An 18,039-nucleotide genomic window follows, 5' to 3' on the forward strand; every position below is an offset into this window, starting at 1 on the left:
TCAATCCTGGCAGGTATGGCAAGAAGCCGAGCTCCATCCACCCATGCAAAGGTTTATATATGACAATGATTGAAGAGGAGCTGATCCTTAGGTTCATATAAGGGACAATGTATTTGAAGCTGTACCCTTGAGCATTTTAGTTCACTTGAGGGCATCTCTGATCTTTAGCTGCACTTCCCCTAGCCCTCTGGCTGACAAATCCCCCTTTTTTCCTGGTTTCAGGCTGCTTGCTCTGTTTGCCACTGTTTTTTATTTCAGCCCTTGCTTTGGTGTCCAAGGCTTGCCTGTGTGTGTCTAAACTGTTTCTTTTGTTATCTCTGTTCCATGCTGCAGTACTTCCCCATGAGCCTGCAGGTAACTGCTTTTCTCCCAAGTAATTCTGCTAATGGCCTCCCCTCTTTTATTTGCCTCTGATGCCTTCCAGCTGCTGAACCTTTTCCTTTCTTTTTATTACACTAAGTCCTTTGCACTTCTGTAGAGCTTCCCAGCCCAAGATCTCAAAGCATTTTGCAAATATTAATGAATGAAGCCTCTTATCATCTCTGTGAGGTAGGTGTTGTCCCCATTTGACACATGGGGTTGGAAAAAAAAGTGTTTCAAAGGGAGAATAAACTGCAGACTGCAGCATAACCAGATGCTTTACCTCCCATTTACTACTTACTGTGTAGAATAAAAGATGTATAGAGAGGCTACCCACCTGTTTCATTCACTGACCGCATCTAAAATGCATGTTGATGTTGTTTATTGGTGTAGGAAACTTAGAATGTCACAGGTGTTGGACTAAAGCAGTGTTGCTGTATGAGCCAGGATGACAAAGAAAAGATGCAGCTCTTTGGCACTTTTTGGCTGTCACCTGGATAAGTGAGAAGATTTCAGCTAGATTAAAGGAGCCTCCACAGGAATAAATGTTTGAATCCAATCACCTGAACATGCCAGTGGTTTATGATGATGCTTTCAGAAATTCTGTACTTCCAAAATCAGACTTTTTCTTTCTGTCACTATTATCAAGAAAGGCCTTGCAGTACTTTTGCAGTCGCACACTTAATTCCCTCCAGTGGCATCCTTTTTGATGCTGATACAAGAGGTACTCAGACTACATGGCTTCAGTCCAGCATGCCTAGGACTCTGATTTCTTCCTGCTCCTGGACAGTGATTTGGTTTTTAAGTATTTTTTCACAGGCTTCTGAGGGAGAAGACTACACGTGGTCTCATAGGCATATTCATATTTAAGCAGGCAGAGTTTTATAGTCTCTTTTGATGTAGGCATGTCTTGGAAATCTGAAATATTCAAGGTGAGGACACATATGGTGATGTGTCACACAGGTTGAAATTAGGTTCTGAAGCACCTCCTTCCAGTTATTAAAATTGAGGCATAATCCGTAATCAATTGGAAACAAGCCTGTCCAGTCGAACCTTGGAGGATGATCTTAAGGGAAGCTGTAGCTTCCACTAGGCTCTCTGCTTTTCTCTTGGAGCAAAGGCAATGAAACATATGCAGCGCTCTGTGTTGCTCTGAGGGGTGAGTTTTTCTTGCGATTCTGTATCCCGCTTGTCTCTTCCATTCAGCTGAGCATGGAACTGAAGCAAAATTTGAAGAACACCATGACCCAGAAGTACCGGAAGGAGGGAGAAGAGAGTGTTACCGGCGCTGTAGACAAACTGCAGCAGGAGGTAGGTATCTCTAGAGGCAGGGAGAATTAATGCAATTGCAGGGCTTAAAATCAAACACGCAAAAGGCACCGTGGGCTCTTGACATCCAACATGCAGATGTTTCTTCTGTATGTTGAGTGTATGTTCTGCTGTTTCTGATTCAGGACAAGGTTGGGTGGGGTGAGGGGCCTGGGCCATGCAACCAGCAGAATTGCATGGTGTGATCTCTGAATTGCACGTCTGATAGCACTGGGGAAACAACATCTGAATTACTCCCAGAGTGAACTGGAGCTGCTGAGTTACTCTGACAGCCGTTTCTGCTTCCCCCTTCAAAGCTTTGGAGAAATTGCTGACATTTTTCATTAAGCTCCTCAGTACCCTAGAGAGTAAGATATAATGAATGAAGAGCCTTCCTGCTGCTGTTGCTAGCTGTGCCTGGCTCAGGAGTGGTTCAGGTTAGGGCTGCTGCACTTCTGACAGGCTTTCCCACAGAAAAGACCCTTGTGCACGGGCACTTTCAAAGTCTGGGGCTTGCTATACGCATACTGCCATAGCAGGTGTGTTTGCAATAGTAACTGGTAATTAAACTCACCCTGTTAGCACCATTAACACTCTCCAGTCCAGAGGTCAGGAGCTGAGGCAGCTGCAGGTGCGCTCCGGTTACAGTTCACCCTGGTAGTAACCAAGAATCACAGCTGCTGAAAGATGGATGAAGCTGATATTTAATGGGCATTTTGGGGACTCTTAACACAAAAGTCGCTAATAATTATAGTAGCCTAAAAACCTCCAAAAAGCCCGGACGTAGCTGGAGTCTCTCTGAGAGGGTGGAGCCCAGGGCTTGGTGTGGGAGGCTGGAGGGAGAAGGAGGTTGCAATGCTTGCAGGCTCAGTCTTTGCTCTGTGTGCATGCAGTTCAAGTGCTGTGGGAGCAACAACTACACAGACTGGGCCGACAGCATGTGGATAAAATCTCCAGAGGCCAATGGACGAAAAGTCCCAGACAGCTGCTGTAAGACGATAACCGACCTGTGTGGCCGAAGAGACCATCCTTCCAACATCTACAAGGAGGTAAAGAGCAAAAGGGCTTCGGAGCTGCCTGTCAGAAAGTATGTAAAGGAGGTGGACAGGGTGTTGGGTTGATGCTGCAAACTGTCAGTAGGCTTCAAAGTCAGTAGGATTCCTTAGAAAGCAGAATTCATTTCTCTAGTTGAGTGTTCAACCATCTAGGCTATTATTTTATATGTAGATATAGAGAAGAACAATAAATTATATTTGTTAATACAGAGTATGCTAGTGATAGGGGAAAGTGGGAGAGGTTGTTGGTTCTGGCAAGAGAAGACGTGGATGTGAGCCCTGCATTTGACGCAGCTTCCTGTCATTGGAATTACTTGGTGAGGTGCAAATGGAGATACTTCCAGTCCTCGAGTGAGATAGTGGGATTTGACCTACAGCATGAAGAAACAGCATATGGGGAAGAAAGACGGCCCTGCAGCAGACATATTAGGCCAGTTCCAGTGGGCTGCAGTTTAGGCTGAAAAGAAGGCTGGAGTTGAGATAGAGAGGCTTGTCTCTTTCTCGAAGAAGCAAATGGAAGCCCAGACTAGGTGAGTAAGCGAACGGGTAGCTCTCAGAGCATTTATTCGTTGAGTTTGCGTAAGTCTGGTAAAAGTTCTTACATTTATTTTGACACCCTCCAGTCCTGTCTCCTGGCTTTAACTTGCTCACTGGGACATGCTCTATGGGGTAGCAGTCCTTTTTCTCACCAGTGGAACCAGCACCTTGGCTGGCTATATTGAACTTGGGGAGCAACAATGGGAGCTTTTTCCTTGTTCCTTTTCCCCTCACAGTTAAGGACGGCTGTGGATGAAGAGGTGGCCCTGTCAAAGCAGGTATTTTTTCTCACAGTCTATGCTTTGAGCAGGACTTGAAAGAGGAGTGAGAATGACATCTGCCATTAAGCCAAGCAATTCAAACAGCTAAAAGGAAACCAACCATCTATCTTTGGGGAATCAATAGGGAGTCTTTCTGATCTACCAAAGCTCCTCTTACGTCTGTCTGCTTGGCTGGGTTTTGCTCTTCAGGGAGAAGGCTTTCCCATAAGGTTTGTGTCTTGCAGGCAAGACTCAATGAGGAGGTGCAGAAGAGAGTCCAGGGCCTGGTAATGTGTTTCTGAGAGTGGAAAGCCACAACCATTTGAGGAGCAGGACTGGCAATTCCCATCCTCTCTCTGCGCTGCGCAAAGCTGGAAGCGGCTGCCCAGCTGCATTATTAAGAGAGGCCTTGTAGGCTGCCTAATGTATTGGGCTAGCTCTAGAGGAGAAAAAGCTGTAAGGGGAGGTTTGGATCTACAGTCAGATGCTGCATATCATGATACGAGGTCTCAGTCAGAGTTCAGAAAGGATTTTAGTAGCTTTGGGGACCAAAAACCTACAAAAAGTGACAGATCGTGGGAACAGGAGTAACTGCTTCATATCAGGGCAGCTGGAGCTGACTCTAAAACCTAATGCTGACATGGGAAAAGTGAGGCCTTTCCCATCGCTCCCTGGAGGGCAGCACGCTCACTCCTTCCTTCTGCCTATGTGTGTGTAGATGTCTGTTCACTGTAAACTCCTGGGGCAGGAGGACCCCCAGCACCCTTGGGGCACTGCTGTAGCCTACACAATAAATCCTCCTGATGTTACCATGGAAAACCTGCCACAGTAGATTAAACAATTTAATTATTTAAAGAAAACTCTTCAAAAAAACCCCAGACAAAACAAAACCAGAGAATGCTCTTACTGGTTTAGTTTTGCCTTATGACAACAAAAACTGGGGCCTGAAACAGGAGGGAAAAGGTCATTCTGCTGGCCAAGGATGCAGTTGCAAGGCAGAATCAGGCAGAGCTTGGCTTCCCAGGTCTGCACTGAAACTCACTGTTGTCATAAATAGCAGCAAGAGGAATTTACTATTAAAAGGCTCCTGTTATGTCTTGGTACTGGATCCACTCAGCAACATTTCCTTGGCCTTTTGGCCTGATGGGAGTAAATGCCCTTTCCAGGCATGTGCTAGGCAGCAAATGACACACTGCTGCTGCGTGATGTGGCTGGTTGTTCTGCATTTCTCCTGCCCACCTAGCAGCTGCCTTGGGTTTGTTCACTGGTTCCTGTAGGTCCAGAGCAATACAAAACATGATGCAGTTTACACCATCTGTGTAGCTTTTCCAGGGATGTTGGGTGAAGAGGTTGCTCAGACACTGCTTTTTATAGCATTGCTTTCAAGGATTGCAACCATTGGATTAAAGTGAACAAGAGGCTAAAAGGAAGCTGATTTTCCATGTCCCTCCTTTCACCCTGCAGAGTGGTTGCATTACCAAGCTGGAAAACTTCATTCAAGAGCATCTGAAAATTATCGGGGCAGTGGGGATCAGCATTGCTTGCGTGCAGGTAAAAGGTGCTGAGTGGAATTTTGGGGGTGCTGGGCAGAAGTTAAAGGAACCCTAGAGCTGAGGGATGGAGAAAAATCAGATGTTTTAGGCTCTTCCCTGCCTGGCAAGCAAAGAAGTTGCCAGGTACTTTGGGGACCTGAGGATTCACTAGTTCCAAAGCAAAAGCCTCTTCTGCCCATCTGTAAAATTTGCTTCTGGTGAAGGAGTGCAACCAGCTTGGGCAAAGGAGAGAGACTTCTGCTCCAGGGCTATGGGAAAGGCAGTGCTGGCCACGGCAGGCAGTTTGGCAGCCTGAGAGAGACCTCTTGTGGGGATGTGCTGTGAATGCCTGTGCAGCCGAACAGCCAGACTGCAGGAGTTTCCTGTCCCTGTTCATTAGGATTAGTTTAAGTCATCCAGTAGTTCTTTCTTGGTTGTGTTATACTGAGGAATGGCACTGTGGGTCTGCAAATGATTTGGGAGAGGGTGGTGGATAAAGGGGTAGGATATGGATGCCCCCTGCTCCCATTTTACAGGGGAGGGCACAGGATGTTCTTTTCTTCCAGATGCAGATGTCTCTGGGAGTTCCTCATCTTCCCCTTTTGTCCTGGCAGGTAGCCAAATTACACCCCAGAGAAGCTGGTGATTAATTATGAGGATTAGCACAGATTATGTTCTCTCCTGCTGCTTACTGCAAGCTGGAGTGTAGTATCCCCGGGCAGGAGCTAGCTGCTACTCCAGTCTGGGTCCAGGCTGTTTGCAAGCTGCTGCCTCCACTTGCATCCATTCAGTTTTCTCATGCATTTCTCTCTTCTCTTTACACCCTGTAGATCTTTGGGATGATTTTCACCTGCTGCTTGTACAAGAGTTTAAAGCCAGAACCATATTAATAGCTGCGGGAACTCTGTTGCTCCCCCTCTGCCGCTTCCCTTAGCGCCTGCCAACCTGACCACTCTCCACCACCACCACCACAGAAGTGTCTGTAACCCGAGGACTTGGCTCTGTAATTAAATGCGCCTCAAACCATGCACCGCCTTACCTGCCCCCCTGGGAGAAAGTCACCCTCCTTGTTGTGTACAAGGCAGCCAGGAGTTTCTCGGGTCCTCTTTGTTGTCAGGAAACAAAAGAGCTATGGATCTTCTGCTAGAAGCTTTAGCAAAACAGTCCCTTGATATAACTACGAAGCAAGATTTATCCAGGGCCATTTCTCTTGAGGCTTTACCTGAGCCAACATGAAGGTATCAGGATGCTGTACAAGAACCATGGTTTGCTCTCTGAGAAGTGGCTCAGCAGCGCCAGGCATTGACTGTGAGGACAGATGATGTTTCTGCACTGAGCTGGAGCCGGAGCTGAATCTCTCGTACATGGAAGATTTCTTTCCCTCCTCCAAAGCGTACACTGACCGATGTCCTAACACAGCTGTTCTCTGCCTGAGAGGATGCCTGCCTGGTTGCTTGGGGCAGGAGCTACTCTACCTGCTGATCAGGAGCATAATTTAGTGCAGTTGAAATCTTGTCATCACTCTGATATTGCCAAGATATGGGTGCCTTAGGAAGCAATCCTTCCTCCTCTTCCTTGAAGCTTCCCCCAAGACAGTGCCATTAGGAGCCACATGAGGCCTTTTGTCTCCTACTAATTCTGGAGCAAAGACGATGGACAACTTTCTAATTCTTTTGAGGCTGGTGTGTTTTTTCTGAGTGGCTTCCTGTATGAGAAAAATTTAAGTTTTCTCCTGCGTCTACCCTGCTGAGGTTTGGTGAAGAACTGGTCTGTTTTTGGAGCTGGCATATCTGGCTACCCTTTGGCCTGTTCAGTTAGTAGAAATACATTCTTACATCTCTTACATGTTGAGAGATGCCCTCAGCTTGATTTTTCTAATTAAAACCTCCAGGCTTGTCTGTCTTGGGCAGGAAATTAATATATACAAATATTTTATGAGCCTCCAAAAGCACATTGATTAGCAGAGGATTTTCTGGCTTTAATGAAATCTGGAAGCCCACTTTACTTGTTACTGCCAAGAAGGTCAGGAGAGTCAGCTTCAACTAGTTGCCCCAGTGTAAATTGGTAAATTGGTCATGCTGGGTTAACTGTTTTCTGCAGAGGAATAGGTTTAATTAAATATTCTCTCTGCATTGGGATCCTGGATACATGCAGGATGTAGACATCACTGCTGCCATGTACTTGGTGCCATCATGATGCCAGCAGGCTCTTAGTCTGAATTCATAGGATCTTGTGTGCTTCTTGTCTTGTTCTCACCTTCCTGGTATGCCTGTTACACCCATGAAGCAGAAAGAGCTGTGGGGTTTTGGTGTTTCTAAGCAGTGAAGACAAGCCCTCTTATAAACAAATAAATGTATTCCCTTTCCTAGCCTTTTAGTGGTGCCAGCTGAGCCCCGTCCCTTGGCAGCAGACAGTTAACATAAGCAAAACCACACAGACCCCTCAAGGGTCTTGCAGCATTGTGGGGTTTTTAGTTCACAGAACAGAAATCTTGGACTGGCACTAAAGGGTGACAAGTTAAAATTCAGAGCAGGTCAATCTGAAACTCCCCCATCAATATCAGCCCCATGAAATAATCCTTAACTAATGCAGAAAGAGAGATGGAGGAACTGAGGTGTATCCTTGGTTCCATAGCAGTAGGAAAGAGGGGAAAGAAATCTAAATTATTGTGTAATGATCTAAAGGAGAAATCTCTAAATTATTTCTTGTTTTATAATCAAGTTCCTGACAAGTATTGACTACTGACTAAGAGGAAAATATTGAGCATGTTGCTTGAAGCAATATTTCTAGTTTCTTAAGCATATCTTCATAGCTGCCTTCGCCCATTCCCTTCAAATACATTGTACAGGGTTGGGAGAGGCCAGGAAGAATGAGGTATGAGCAGTAAGTTGGCTTGTGTCCATTGAGTTGTTTTATACTTTTTTCTCTGAGTAATAATATTAATTGCTTTTTTTAACCCAGTTTAAGTTGCTGGCCAATAGAAAAATAAAGCTTAAGATTCTGTACTTACTCTGTGTAGCAAAATTGAAGCAGTACCGTGAACTGGATGGATTACATGGATTCCTCAGATCCTGCTGCTGAGGAGCTGGTTCCCTCAGAAGGAAGGAAGCTGGGGAATAATCTGCTTTGCATCACTGATCTTGCCAGTGTGGTTGTGATCTGCTGCCGTGGTGTGCTGCAGACTGCTCCTCTCTGTGGCACCAGAAGGTTCTGGCCACAGAACCTCAGAGTACCAGGTATTGCACGTCAGCCGTGGAGGTGTATGCACCCAGCACACCTGACTGTGCTCACTGGGATACTTAGTGACCTCTCTTAGCCTTGTCACACAGGCTGCACTTTATTTCCACGTGCAGAGCACGGAGGCAGACAGCAGTGCCTTTGCTGTCGGGTAGCCTTGCTGGCCCTGCTGCTGCCTGCAATTACCAGTCAGATCTGCTGAAGACGACCCGTTGAGGGTATGAATTGGCTCGGGGCTCTGCTATGCTATCCTGCACCCTGTTTCCACTTATGCCAAAGTCAGTGGAAATCTTTCCCCTTTTCATCTTGACTGTAAGGACTGCAGCAGAGCTGCTGCTCCCTACCACTGTGGGACAACAGGGAGTGTGTGGGTGCTGTGTGCTGGTGTGTGCTGAATATTTGCTGTATGTGCTGTAGAGTAGCTTGCAGCCACCTTGCATCACAGACGTGTCAAAAAGAGGGAGCAGGTGTGTGCCCTTTTTTATTAGCCTTTGGGATTTAGGATTGAAAATTGCACGTTACAAGTTTCAAATATGCCTCTATCCAGCCAGATGGAAATGCCTGCCTGCAGCTAACAGGCATGGCCACTCGGTGGCTCTCAGGGCTCAGCACTGCGCTGTGCATTCAGCTCCTGTAATTCAAGTGAGCCTAATTCAAGCTACTTGGCCCTGTGGGCAGCAGGGCCACGGTGTCACTAAGCCCCAGGGAAGCGCAGTACAGGTCACGCTTGCAAGGGAAGGTTGCTCCTTCCAGCCCCAGCAGTGTGCCTAACTTTCACGCTACAGCAAGGCAGTGGTCATGCAAGACTGAGGCTTAGGGCTTGACCCAGCCTGCACTTGGCTCAAAGTGGGGACTTCTGCTAAAAAAACCCAGAAATGCTTTGGCATGTGTTGAGGAGACAGACCTGGGTGGCTCAGTAGTGGCGAGATGAGCCAGCACTACTGAGATGGATTGGGTAAGACAGGGATGTGGTCATATCCATTTATGAGCCCCTTTCCCAAGATCTGCATGTGGCTCTGGCTGCCTGTTTTCAGGAAAGGTGAGTTGAAGGTGGAGCACGAATAAAGAAGGGAGGGCTCATCCTGGAAGGCTGTTTACCAAGGTGGGGCTGGAGGAGCGGGGCAGGCTGGGCTCCTGCCCGCACTCTTGCAGCGGGGGCACAGAAGGTGGCAGGGATGGCTCTGTGTTAACTGTGTGCCCCCGCTTGGCTGTTCTGCCATGGCAGGAAGAGAAATGCCTGCAACTCCCCTCCTCGTGCCTCATCCCGTTGCTCTCTGTGTTATTGGGGGTGCAGTGTGGCTCCAGTCACCTTTTGCCACTCCAAAAGGGAAATAAACCCCTCTTCTGTAAGGCTGTCACAGGGTGGCGCTTGTGAAGTCTGTAGCACAGTGCCTTTCAGCAAGAAGCAATTGCTTAAAAGCAATTTCTCTTCTTGTGAATTGATGACTTCTGCAGTGTCTGTGATCAGGATGCAATTACCGACTTAAAGCATCCCTATGGGCTGCACAGCCTCAGGTCTTCTCTTGAGGTGGCAGCACGGGTTTCTCCCCCTCTGGCCCTCAAGATTTGGCCTATGCTAATTACCCTTTGCAGCAATTAGCTCACCTGGGGGTCTGCTCCCTTGGGGCACCCAGGCGGTCACTACGATTTGCCCAGAAATAAAAGGGAAAACAGATGTAGCAGTAAATAGTTCCTGCAAGGGTCCAGCACTGGGGCAGTTCCTGCAGTTTCAGACAAGACTCAAGTATTTCATGCTCCCCTGCAGGGCTGCTTCTAACCCCAAAGCAGTTCACAAACATGCCCTTTCTACTCCTGCCATTTAATTGGGAGGAATTTTCTACCCAGGGAGGCCTTCATGCCCCTATCTTTGGCCATTTATAAAGCCTCCCTTCAGCAGTGGTTGTAATGTCCTTGTTTTCATGCTGGGCTGGGGCTGAACAGGGCTGTGGTGGTGGAGAGAGGAAGATAAGGAGCAGGCAGAGATACTCTCCTCCCTGGTAAGATAAATACACTCTGCCATTTCCCAAGCCATTTCTCCTTCCAAGCCATGACACCTCCCCAGGTTTCTGTGTGTGGGTGCACCCCTGGGAGATGCCGGGTGCTCTGTGCTGCTCGTTACTGCACAGCACCGAGCAGCAACAAGAGGTGCCTCGAGCAGCACTGTTGCTGAATTGGGGCACAGATGCACGTGAGCAGAGACCGACAGCTTCTCCTGGTGCGGCTGGTTTTGCTGTGGGGGTCCTGGGCTGGCTCCCACGCTATTAAAGAGCAACTCTTTGGGCTGCTGGCTGTGCTGCACTGTGTCTCCGTGGTGAGCTGCTTCTGCAGGAGAAGCATGTCTTGTCTGCTGCGTCTCTGCGCCAAAGTGCAGTCAGGAGGGGAGGTGATGGTTGTGCGTGTGGCGCTGCCTGGCTGGCCAAGGAGACAGCGGGGAGCAGATTCACGTGGTGTGTGCAGAAATAACAAATTCCTTGCAGGGAGGGGGCATGGTGCTCTCAAATGACCTATAATCATACGAACAGCAGGGATGCTGGTGCTCACCAGATTCATTCAGTGACTCATTCCATCAGGCACACTGGGGTTTTGAAGTCCTCTTACTCCCTGCAAAGAAGGCTGCTCCTCCTGCTTTCTCAGCTGCCTGCATTAGCAGAAAGGATGGTGCACGTTTTGAGGCCATCGGGATCAGCAGCTTTCTCTCTTCTGATTACTGCTCCTGCCTGCAGAAAAGGAGCTGCTGAGCATCAGGCATTTCCAGGCGCTTTTTTTTTTTTTTCTGGCTGACAGGGGAAGGGCAGTTTCTGCCTACACAGAGTGTAGAGAGAACTCAGGGCCTGATCCTGCGCATGGCTGCTGTGTCCCCCCACTGGGGCAGCAAAACCCAGCTGTACCCCTGTGCAGGCCCAGAGGTGGCTTTCATGGCTGCAGCACGTGTCTCCAGCAGCTATGGGGGAGAGCCTGAGAGTCACAGCCCCTTGCACTCCTCTGTGGTTAGAGGCCAGCCCAAACCAGGCATTGACCCAGCGGTGCAGGGTGTGTGGAGCAACGCTTCACAAATTTGACTGTATGTGTGTGTACATATAGCTATAGCTATATCTATATATATCTCCTCCTGCCATGCTGGAGGATTTCCACTGCCTGCAGGAACTTTTACAGGTGAGGTCTATATTTCTTATATTGCTCAGAAATGCTGGACCCCCTTTACCCCAGAAACCTTCATCATAGAAATGTGCTTGGTCCTTCCAGAGTAATGGTCCCCCTCTCCCTTCCCAGGGGAGGGACGTGTCCTCCCCGCGGTGGGTCAGCCGGCAGCCGGGCATGCTCCCTACCTGCCAGCAGTAACAGCCTCAGCCCCCTCCCCCTTTTGAAGGGCTCCCCAGGCCCGGATTAGTGAGGGACCGCACAGCAAACGGCTTTGTGGTTAACCTAGCGGTGCCCTGTTAACATTCGGCTGCCTGTCTCCTGCCTGCCACTGGCTGTAAATAAATAACGCATCTGCCTAACAGCAGCTCGCCGATGGCACGAGGCAGGTGCCTGCATCAGCGCACGGCCGTTGTCTTCAGGGGAATGCAGAGCAGTACCAAAAAGCTTAAGCCCCCTTGCTTTGTTTTACAGGAGAAACTGAGGCAAGCGTTTCATCTACGCCTACGTGCTGGATGCCGGGGGACCCACAGTGTGGCCCTGTCCACGCAGAAAGCTGCCTGCGCCGCCCAGTAGCACGCTGTACTCATAGCACGTATTTTAAGTATCGACAAAGTCTCCTCTTTCCTGGGAGAGCTGCCTCTTTAATCACCTTTTAACCCTCCTAAGCAGTCTTTACTGACTAGTTGTTTTCCCAGCTTGTTTTCAACACTTTTCTTGCTGCTCATTCTGAGACACAGTGTTAAGCAATGATGGCCTGAGATGTGAGGCACCAGGCTCAGGTTTTGGGATTGGGGCTTCAGCCACTATCTCCACTCCTGCAGGGTGTCAGCTGTTTCCCCTGGACTGAAATAACAGCTAGTACCACTACAAAATGATATCTGAAGGCACGTCCCTCCACTCCCAGCTCTTACGGCTCCTCTCTTGCATGTCATTCCTCTGTTATATGCTGAGGGTTGTCAGGTACTATTTTATATTTATCTAAATTAAATCTTGTCTCATTTAAACGTGCCCAACCCTCTCAGATATCCCAGGCTAATTCACATTTTGTCCTTCTTTGCACTTTCCATCCCTCCTCCTCCATCAATCCACAAACATGATCAATGTTATAATTTATTTCCTTTTCCTTTTCCTCCTTTCTCCCTCTCCCACTGCTCTCTTCCAGGACTTTAATGAAAGTTTTTAATAGCAGTCAGTTGAAGGCTGACCTGTTCTTTCCTTTGCTGAATGCCTTGTGCTCCACGGATGGGCTCATGAATGATTCAGTTGTTTGGGCTCTAGCTGGCAGCTGTGGCAGAATTACTCAAACATTTCTGAAGTTTGTCCACACTTCCAAGTTGAACAATCCTGAACCCCGGAGCAGCGAGTGGAAGCCCTAAATCATACGACAGCAAAGAAGGCTGCATATGTATTAAATATGTTTTTCAACCAAAAAAAACCCCCAATGTTATTCAAACAAATTTTATAGTTCCCGTACCATAGTTAATGGCATTGGATGGTATGAAGGTAAGTCCCAACAAATGTGGGCTGTTGGTGCCCTTTTCAGCAAAAAACCAACACTGCCTTCTGGAAGTGAACTGAATTTAAACGAACATGGGTGAAAAGAGGCAGCATTTCACAAGCAGAGCAGTGGGTCACTGGGGATGCAGTTAAGGTGCTGACTGGGAATACAGGAGCTTGGTGTTGCATACCCAGTTTGCCTGGAGGTTTGAGGACACTTCTTGCATCAGGGTTTTTGGCAGAGCCCTTTAGCAAAGTGACTAGTTATTCAGATGTTATCGGTGCTGGATGGGAGTGGACAAGCACACAGCACTGCAGAAGTTCATCCTACACCTGCCTGAATGAGAGCTGAGCTCCTCTGCGTCTGCAAGCCCACTGCCAGAGGCTGCTAAGCACAGCGAACAAATTAATTCCTATCAGTGTTTCTTTTTTCCCCTCTAATCATACCTCCTTTTCCTTGTCCCCTTAGATTGAAAACTTCTAGTGTCTGTACAAGCTGTGCCAAGCTCCGCGCAGCCTTGGTTGCAGCTGCACCACTTAAGTTCTGCCTGTAATAAATAAAAATATTGCTCCAAAGGAGTTATAACCCTACAAAACTGCTGAACTCTGGTGGCATTCCTCTTCTGAAACCAACAATGGGAAAAGCAAATTGGTGTCAAACTGCAGCCTCTGGTTTAGCATCAGCAATTTTTTTTCTAGTTTTGCATAGCCTGGAGCTTGAGGTAAACTCAATTCTGTTCTTGCAGGCAAAAGTTTCTGGAACATGAATGCAAATAACTTCTGGTCTCCACGCACCACTAGAGAGATGCTTTTTTTCCACTGCTTTAGGATTCAGAGTCCTTCCCGGAGACAGAGTCCAAGGATGCTTGTCATCTCCCAGGGGGGCACCACGTGCTGCCAGCCCATGGGTTAACTAGAAGCAGGAGCTAGGCTAGAGCAGAGAGGGAGTTTAGGGTTTGGGGAGAGGGAGGCAGTTCCCGCTTCACCTGCTTAGAGCCAGCTCAGGGGAACGGGTGCACTTTTCTGGCCCAGTTTTTAATGCCACTTTTCCCCAGGAAAGGGTCCTGGAGGGAGGAGGCAGAAGCCACAGTCCCCTCAGGTGCTTCCACCTGCAGGCAGGGGCAGCCCCACTGACACCACCTCCTTGGCAAAAGTCAGAAACAAGGGGCTATAATTAAGGCAATTATGCCTTTAATTAGGCATAATTGAGTTAATGGCTTTCTTTTTCCAGTCTACATCCCTTCTCCTGCATAAGATATGAGCCAAGCTCTGAGATCCCTTTCAGGGTTTATAGGAGGCAAATGTTCACCCCTTGTTTTTTTCCAGCTAATTAATCCTGTCCCCTGGTGCACAAGTCCATGGGACCTGATGACATGCATCTGCCGGTCTTGAGGGAACTGGCGGATGAAGTGGCCAGGCCACTCTCCATCATATTTGAGAAGTCCTGGCAGTCCAGTGAAGTTCCCACTGATTGGAAAAGGGGAAACATAACCCCCATTTTTAAGAAGGGAAAAAAGGAAGACCCAGGGAACCACAGGCAGGTCAGTCTCACCTCCGTGCCTGGCAAGATCATGGAGCAGACCCTCCTGGAGGCTATGCTCAGGCACATGGAAAATAAGGAGGTGACTGGTGACAGGCAACACGGCTTCACTAAGGGCAAATCCTGCCTGACAAATTTGGTGGCCTTCTATGATGGGGTTACAGCATTGGTGGATAAGGGAAGGGCAACCGACATCATCATCTACCTGGACTTGTGCAAGGCATTTGACACTGTCCTGCGCGATATCCTTGTGTCTAAATTGGAGAGACATGGATTCGATGGATGGACCACTCGGTGGATAAGGAATTGACTGGATGGTCCCACTCAAAGAGTTGTGGTCAACAGCTCAGTGTCCAAGTGGAGACCAGTGACGAGTGGTGTTCCTCAGGGGTCGGTACTGGGACTGGCACTGTTCAACGTCTTTGTCGGCAACATGGACAGTGGGATCGAGTGCACCCTCAGCAAGTTTGCCGACGACACCAAGCTGTGTGGTGTGCTCGACACGCTGGAGGGAAGGGATGCCATCCAGAGGGACCTCGACAGGCTTGAGCGGTGGGCCCGTGCGAACCGCATGAAGTTCAACAAAGCCAAGTGCAAGGTCCTGCACGTGGGTCGGCACAATCCCAAGCATGACTACAGGCTGGGCGAGGAATGGATTGAAAGCAACCCTGAGGAGAAGGACTTGGGGGTATTGATTGATGAGAAGCTCAACATGAGCCGGCAGTGTGCGCTTGCAGCCCAGAAAGCCAACCGTGTCCTGGGCTGCATCAAAAGAGGGGTGACCAGCAGGTCAAGGGAGGTGATTGTGCCCCTCTACTCTGCTCTTGTGAGACCCCACCTGGAGTACTGCGTCCAGCTCTGGGGGCCCCAGTACGGGAGAGACATCAAGCTGTTGGAAAGAGTCCAGAGGAGGGCCACGAAGCTGATCAGAGGGCTGGAGCACCTCTCCTATGAGGACAGGCTGAGAGAGTTGGGATTGTTCAGCCTGGAGAAAAGAAGGCTCTGGGGAGATCTAACTGCGGCTTTCCAGTACCTGAAGGGGGGCCTACAGGAAAGATGGTCAGGGACTGTTTACAAGGGTAGGTAGTGATAGGACAAGGGGTAATGGCTTTAAGCTGAAGGGGTATAGATTTTAATTAAATATTAAGAAGAAATTCTTTGCTGTGAGGGTGGTGAGGCACTGGAACAGGTTGCCCAGAGAGGTTGTGGAGGCCCCATCCCTGGAAGTGTTCAAGACCAGGTTGGATGGGGCTTTGACCAACCTGGTCTAGTGGAGGGTGTCCCTGTGCATGGCAGGGGGGTTGGAACTAGATGATCTTTAAGGTCCCTTCCAACTCAAACCATGCTGTTATTCTATGATAAATAGGAAAAGTGGGTTGCAAACAGAGTGACTCTGCTGGAGTGTGAGTGGGGCCTCCTCCTGAAGGGGAGTAGTGCTGTCCCCTCCCTGTGTTTCCCTCCTGTCATTGCTGGGATATCTTGGGGACCATGTGCTCTGGGCTCCTGGGCTGCTGTGGCCCAAAATTATGTGCAGGAATAAGCCAGCAGAAATAGGTGGTATCCAGGTAGCAGGAGTGTGAGCAAGGCTTAAGGTGCAAATGGGTCCTGGTTGTGGCCTTTGGTAGAGTTGGGTATGAAACTGGGTGGCATGCTTCATATCTCTGACCTCTTCTAAGCCAGCAAACCTCCCCAAGGCCAGGTATGTAGCTAGGTGGAGACAGACATCTCTGTGTTTTGAGCCAAGCCTCCTGACATCATTCACCCCTTGCTTTGGAGAGGTCATCCAGCCTCCTGAAGCTGGGAAGATGCTGTATTCCTCACCACAGGTGCTGGTGTTGATTTTATACATGCGCACACCCCATAACTCACACCCACGGCCAACTGCGCATCTCGACACCAGGTTGTACATGAGCCATTGCTCCTTGCTGCTTCAGCATGTGGTGGGAGATGGGCAACCACCATCCTCCCCAGCTGCTGGGTTCCTACCGATTGGACCAGCCTGCAGGCTGAGGTCCATGCTCATAGAGGCCAGGGAGCCTGGTTGGCAGGCTTAATTTGGGGCTGCTGTTTGCTGCACTGATGAAGTTAAGGCTGAGGAATCACCTGCAAGTGAGGTCAACCTTAGACCTGGTGCTCCCATCTGAGCTCTTTTGCAACGGTCCTGAGCTTGGTGGGGATGCTGGCTTCTTCCAACCGGTAAGCTGGCGGTGGCTGCCCTCTCTCTCAAGCCTGCTTGCACCAGTTGCAGTGGCAGCTTGCTGGTGGTCCTCTGGGAGGCTCCTCCTTGAGGCTGGGGGATGAGTGACAGAGCCAGTATCAGGCACATGGCATCTGGTCCAGCACCTTTTCATGTGCTGTCCCTGTTTGTGGCTGAGGAGCACCATGACTGCACTCTCCTGCCCTCACGGGCAGCTCTTAAAAGCATCTTGGCGCTTTCTAGGTATCTGGCCCCAGTCATCTGCTGGGATTAAATCCAGCCTGTATCACATCTGCCTAAAAGTTTCCTGGGGACCTGGGGCTCAGCTGCTCCCTGGAGTAGCATCTCACATTGCCTCTGTAACTCAGGCACTAACACGACTTTAATACAACTTTTTAAAGTATGCATTTGTATCTAGTAAGCCTTTGAGTACAGCAGAGTCCCTTTTATATTGAAATTCAGGCTCCTCAATAACATTTTATTATGAGGCTTGCTATTTTTGGAATTGCTGTTACTCTGTTACAAGCAAGGCACCTAACATCCTTTGATATGAAATCATTAAGGGCACAACAGAGTTCATTACAGGGGCATTTCTCTGGATTAAGAACAAATCAATACCACATACTAATATCACAGCCTGGTACCTGGCTTCAGTTGCAAATAGCACATCCAGAGGCAGATACTCTTCTTTTGGCCTCTTGTGCTCTCCTTCCAATATATTTACTGTTTTCCCCCAAGCTGTTGTGATGGATTTATGAGCAGACAAAATCCAAAGGTTGTTTTTCCTTGAGCTACCTGAATATTGTAGCTTTTAAAATAAAGAAGAAAGAAATAACCAGCTTAAGTTTGTGATCTTGTGCTAACCTCACATGCAATATGACCTCCCCATTTCTGCTGGCAGACCCCTGAAAGCAGATGTGCAGAAGGGAACAAAGGCCTGAAGCTCTCTCTGGTTACATTTAGCTGATCACACTCAGAGTTTAGAATAAGTTTCAGATGTTTTGAGTTGGGAACACACCTGGGGGAGGTGGATTGGGAGGGAAAAAGGATGAGGATAATTTATAAAAAGCCTCCAGTAGAAGAAAGAGCTCTACTGACCAAGTATCCCCTGGAAGAGTCACCTTCTTTTGTGAAAATCTGCCCTGGGTTGAGATGTGGAAGCAGTTGGAGTTTGTTGACCTCCTGGGCATGCTGCACTGGCAGGGAATGAGGGTAAACACTGCTGGCTTGGTGGGTCTGGGGCAGTATGGCCACAGCCTCCGTGAAGGACCTTTGCTCAGGCAGTGCACAACCACCTTGAGCCTGGGTGGAGGCTCCAGCTTTGCTCTGGACAATGCAGATCTATGTCCTGGACCTGGCCCAAAGCAGGTTTGCC

The 18,039-nt window shown here is 48.7% G+C and overlaps 1 protein-coding gene across 5 annotated transcripts in view; it reads left to right on the plus strand.

Moving 5' to 3' along the window:
* The window catches only part of CD151 (CD151 molecule (Raph blood group)), a 35,851-nt gene extending 27,794 nt beyond the window's left edge, over positions 1 to 8,057 (plus strand). For all 5 annotated transcript variants that reach the window (XM_075754858.1, XM_075754859.1, XM_075754861.1 and 2 more), the window contains 4 exons: positions 1,567 to 1,671; positions 2,562 to 2,717; positions 4,985 to 5,071; positions 5,883 to 8,057. In XM_075754858.1, coding sequence (XP_075610973.1) covers positions 1,567 to 1,671; positions 2,562 to 2,717; positions 4,985 to 5,071; positions 5,883 to 5,942 — 408 coding nt within the window. In that variant the 3' untranslated portion in view covers positions 5,943 to 8,057. The remainder of the gene's footprint in view (positions 1 to 1,566; positions 1,672 to 2,561; positions 2,718 to 4,984; positions 5,072 to 5,882) is intronic.
* The last annotated feature ends 9,982 nt before the right edge of the window (positions 8,058 to 18,039 follow it).

This window comes from Balearica regulorum, chromosome 5 (genome assembly GCF_011004875.1).
Source record: "Balearica regulorum gibbericeps isolate bBalReg1 chromosome 5, bBalReg1.pri, whole genome shotgun sequence".
Lineage (NCBI taxonomy): Eukaryota > Metazoa > Chordata > Aves > Gruiformes > Gruidae > Balearica > Balearica regulorum.